Raw genomic sequence first — 5,493 nt, forward strand, 5'->3', positions numbered from 1 at the left:
AACAAACCTGTGTGTGTGTGTGTGTGTGTGTTTGTGTTTTACAGCCACTCAGCAAAGCATCATTACTGCAGTCTTCAGTGTCACATGATCTTCAGAAATCATTCTAATATGCTGATTTGCTGCTCAAGAAACATTTCTGATTATTATCAATGTTGAACACAGTTGTGCTGCACAATATTTTTGTTGAAACTGTGATACATTTTATTTTTCAGGATTCACAGATGAACAGAAAGTTCAAAAGAACAGCATTTATTTGAAATAGAAATCTTCTGTAACATTATAAATGTCTTTACTGGCACTTTTGATGAATTTAATGCATCTTTGATGAATAAAAGTATTAATTTCTTTCTTTTTTCTTGTTTATGCCAAATGTTTGAATGGTAATAAATCACAATTTCCACAAAAATATTGGGCAGCAGAATTTTCAACATTGATAATAATGACAGAAATGTTTCTTGACTGGAGTAATGATGCTGAAAATTCAGCTTTGATCATATTATTTTATCAACAGATATTCACAAAGAAAACAGCTGTTTTAAATTATATTATTTCACAATTTTTACTGTATTTTTGATCAAATAAATGCAGCCCTGGTGTGCAGTAGAGACTTTCTCACTCACATAAAGTGATACACATATAGCAAACCTCAACTGCTTGATTGTTTAAATAGCCTCCGAATGTAAACTATATTATCATCCAGCTCTAATCTGCTAAGATATTAAGATATTATAAACATTAACATCATGACTTTCTGTAAAGCTACATTGAGACTGTGTTGTGAAAAGCGCTGTACAAAACAATTTGACTTGACATGATCAATGCAGTGACACACACACAGATTGAATCAGTGTATTGATCACCACTGAACGACTGAGTGACATTTTGCTGTGTGTGCATCTACACAATCTCTGAACTCAGACAACAGACGAGCAGAAAACAGAGAGATGAAGGAGAGAGACAGAGGCAGATGAAGAGCGATGAAGGTCAGTCTCTCGCTTTCATTAATGACATTTAAATATAAATACATTCATTATAAAGGCTTTCAGAGTTCAACTCTGATCTGATCTGTATAATCATTGGAGTTAATTGGCCATCAGCGGCAGCTCTAAACGAGGGTGCAGTGACAGTGGGCGGAGCCAGATCTCACGCCATTAATGAGTTAATTAGAGAGACGATGAGCTTCTGATACAGACATGGAAAACATGACATACGTATGATCAAAGACACACACCACGAGTTAAACTACTGAAGAGTGTGTGTGTGTGTGTGTGTGTGAGAGAGTGGAGAGAGAGAGAGAGAGAGAGGGAGAGTGAGAGAGAGAGAGACCTACCGCCACCACTGAACCAGAGTGAAGGACGAGAGACCAAACGAAGAGAGACCTCAGAGGACGCCTTCTTAAACGCAGCTGTCACACACACACACACACACACACACAGAGAGACGGCTGACAGCAGCAGTTCTCGTCTCATTCTCACTTTCTGTCTCTGTTAAGATGCAAATGCAGCACATCTGCGCTGTGTGTGTGTGTGTGTGTGTGTGTGTGTGTGTGCAGCATGTATTCATCTGTTCTTTTACACATATTAAAAGTACTTTTTTACATGCATTACTGTGTAAAATAACTGTTTTAATCACTAAGGTGAATAAATGCTGTATGATTGTTCACTGTTAGTTTATGATAACTAATGCTTTACCTCACGTTACATACACAGCATTACTGTAAAGTGAAACTGAACATATAATAGCATAAATAAAACATTAAATAATTAAAATCTCTATATATAATGCACTAGTGTTCTACTGCATTCTAGTGTTTCAGGTCAGTAAGATTGTTTTTAATGTTTTAGAAAGAAGTCTCTTCTGCTCACCAAGGCTGCATTTGTTTGATCAAACAGTCGCGCTGCTCAATATTTTTGTGGAAACCGGCATACATTCTATTTTTCAGGATTGTCACATTTGACCAATTTGATGCGTCCGTGATGAATAAAAGTATTTTCAATTCATATATATATATATATATATCCAGAATGCCTGTCTATGGCTCTCTGTCTCTGTCCATATAGTATATCTGCCTGTCTCTCACCGTCACATTATTTAATCTTGTAATGGTCTCCGTTCATTCATGATCTATTTACCCCTCTCTCTCTCTCTGTCCTTCACCCTGTCGTCCTCCTGTCATCTTCTCTTTCTCCTGGGTGATAAAATCACTGCCTCGTTCTCTTCATGCAAACAGACAGACAGAGAGTGTTTGGGTTGAATGAAGGATCGACGTATGTTTGCGTTTGTCCTGAAAACATCAGCATCATTTCTTCATGCCTGCATCTGTTTGCTTCCATTAAGACTGAATGGGAGTTTCATACGACACATCCTCGCACACGTTTAAAACACGACTGCACACGCATTGACACACACACACACACACACACACACACACACGATGAGAAGACACGAAAACACATCAGCTGTGATCTCATTCAGAGCTTAAAATGAGAAACACACACTTATAATTACAACGTCTACACAAACACAGTGAACAAACCCGTCGCAGCATGTATTCATCAGTTCTTTTACACATATTAAAAGTAGTTTTTGACATGCATTACTGTGTAAAATAACTGTTTTAATCACTAAGGTGAATAAATGCTGTATGATTGTTCACTGTTAGTTTATGATAACTAATGCTTTACCTCATGTTACATACACAGCATTACTGTAAAGTGAAACTGAACAAACACATCCGAGATTGAAAGAAGAATCATTCACACACACACACACACACACACTCACACACACACTCACACACATGGATCTTCAGTATCTGTCTCTCTCTACCTCAGAGTTCATATAAGGGATACTTTGGGGTTATTTCATGATTTGAAGGATTTACCTCATAAAGCGTGTGAGGAACGGCCTCAGAGTTCATATAAGGGATACTTTGGGGTTATTTCATGATTTGAAGGATTTACCTCATAAACCGTGTGAGGAACGGAAACCCAGAGCGCAGGCTGAGAGCAAACAAGTGAGTGTGTGTGTGTGTGTGTGTGTGTTTGCGTTCTACAGGTTACATTGTCATTTAAGCTGATTGGCTGAATACCAGCACTGCCTAAACTGGTTTTCCCTCTTGTACACGCCTACAGCACTCTCACACAGATTTGCTCTGTAAATCATTCATCTGTTTTCTGACCATTATTCCTTAACTCCTCTAAAGAAAGAAAACAAGCTCTAATTCAAGCACAAATGTGTGAGATGCGTAGAGATACATACAGTTAAACCAAAATGTATTCAGACAGCTTCAACATCTCTCACATTATATCACAGTTTATTGGCTATAGTTTAGAAAACGGTACTAAAATATGAGAAGAGCTCAGAGTTAAACTGTGTCAGAACAAACTCATCTTGATAATGTCAGATAACTTTGATAGAAAGCTATGTAATGAATTCTGTTGAATAGCTGTCAGCTGTTAAATTTAAGAACACAATTAGATCAAACCAATTTAGCTCAACTAATTACCAAGCAGTGCTTCATTCTGTTCAGTCTGTGGTGTAAAAAGATCACATTAGCAATTAAAGAATAACACTTCAGCAAAACATGCTCAGCTCAAAGTGTCTGAATCATTTTTAATCCGGTAGTCCACTGTATGAAGAATGTTTGGGTGTAATATCTCACAGTATATTACATAAATGAACTATAGTGTCCAGCACCCACTAGTAAAAAAAATATAAAAAATTACATCTGCTGTCTGAATAATTTTTGGTTTGACTGTAGATAGATAGATAGATAGATAGATAGATACCTGTAGGGAGGGCAGGACAGCAGCAGGTGTGTCGTCGGCTCTCAGAAACACTTGCTGTCCGCGTCTGAAACACAAACCACAAGCATCAGAATCTGCTGCAGTTTTTATCCATCCGTCCATCCCTCTATCCATCAATCTGTCCATCCACTTCTGTCCAACAAAACTATCTGTCTCTCACACACACACACACACACACACAGTTCTGAAGCTCCACTTTCTCCATCTCCAGTCCCGTGTGTGTGTGTGTGTGTGTGTGTGTGTGTGTGTGTTTGTGTAAGCATGCAGCAGCAGCGAGTGCTTACAGGTCTCTTCCTCGCTTCCTCTCATGAGCGTTCATGTCATTCCCTCCTGTGTGTCACAGCTCGGCACACACACGCACACACACACACACATACACACACACTCGTGTCGAGTCTCACGGAGGTCTGCGCTCGAGCCCTCAGCAGGGAACACACTGAGAGCACACACACAACACCACAGCTCTTCTGTCCTCTCTCTATCTCTCTCTCTCTCTCTCTTGACTGGTGAAGCTTCTGATTCTCATGCTCATCAGGGTCCTAAAACCCTCCCGCTTTCTCTCTCTCTATATATATCCATATTTCTATGTATGTGACCCTGGAGCACAAAACCAGTCATAAGGGTCAATTTTTTAAAATTGAGATTTATACATCATCTGAAAGCCGAATAAATAGCTTTCCATTGATGTATGGTTTGTTAGGATAGGACAATATTTGGCCGAGATACAACTATTTGAAAATCTGGAATCTGAGGGTGCAAAAAAATCTAAATATTGAGAAAATCATCTTTAAAGTTGTTCAAATGAAGTTCTTAGCAATGCATATTACTAATCAAAAATTAAGTTTTGATATATTTACGGTAGGAGATTTACAAAATATCTTCATGGAACATGATCTTTACTTAATATCCTAATGATTTTTGGCATTAAAAAAAATGGATAATTTTGACCCATACAATGTATTGTTGGCTATTGCTACAAATATACATGTGCTGCTTATGATTGCTTTTGTGCTCCAGGGACACATTTATATATATTAACAAATACAGTATATAGTAGCAAATTACATGTTGGTGTTACAAAAATTTAACTTTGAAGGGTTCACCGGAAAGCTATTTGATTTTCACACTTTGTTGCAGCACAGAAATGTCTGAAAAATTAAAAACAATGAACAATATTTGTTTTGTACAGGGATGTAGTTATTCTAAACAATTTGCACCAAAACTTTAGTAATAAAGTATACTGTATCGTATATTACTAAATATTTTTACCCTGACTCGATTACAATTCTAAGTTAATAAGTCCAACTTTCACTGCTTATAATTTAATTCAGACATCTAAGTAAACGCACATAATTCCCAGGTTATTATGACTATTTTATTAATTTCACAAGCCAGTCAAATTACACTCATAACTGAAATGTACCATCCATTTCAGTGTAAATTCTGTTTTGGATACAACACAGTGCTGAAGACAAGCTTTGATGTTTTGTCTATAAACAACTATATTTAAGCATCAATAAAGTGTAAAACCTTGTTGATGATTTTAAAGTTTAAAGGTGACATATTATGCCCCTTTTTACAATAAGTAATATAAGTCTCTGGTGTCCCCAGAATGTGTCTGTGAAGTTTCAGCTCAAAATACTCCACAGATCATTTATTATATAATTTTGAAAATGCCTATTTT

At 37.1% G+C, this 5,493-nt stretch overlaps 1 protein-coding gene across 1 annotated transcript in view; it reads right to left on the reverse strand.

Annotated features, from left to right (window-relative positions):
- Positions 1-5,493, reverse strand: part of LOC107729593 (cGMP-dependent 3',5'-cyclic phosphodiesterase-like) — a 127,938-nt gene that overhangs the window by 74,535 nt on the left and 47,910 nt on the right. The window contains exon 2 of the mRNA XM_016540174.1: positions 3,792-3,855. Within this exon, the coding sequence (XP_016395660.1) occupies positions 3,792-3,855 (64 nt within the window). The remainder of the gene's footprint in view (positions 1-3,791; positions 3,856-5,493) is intronic.

The sequence above is a fragment of the Sinocyclocheilus rhinocerous genome, unplaced genomic scaffold, assembly GCF_001515625.1.
Source record: "Sinocyclocheilus rhinocerous isolate Xijiao unplaced genomic scaffold, SAMN03320098_v1.1 scaffold1719, whole genome shotgun sequence".
In the NCBI taxonomy this organism is placed as follows: Eukaryota; Metazoa; Chordata; class Actinopteri; order Cypriniformes; family Cyprinidae; genus Sinocyclocheilus; species Sinocyclocheilus rhinocerous.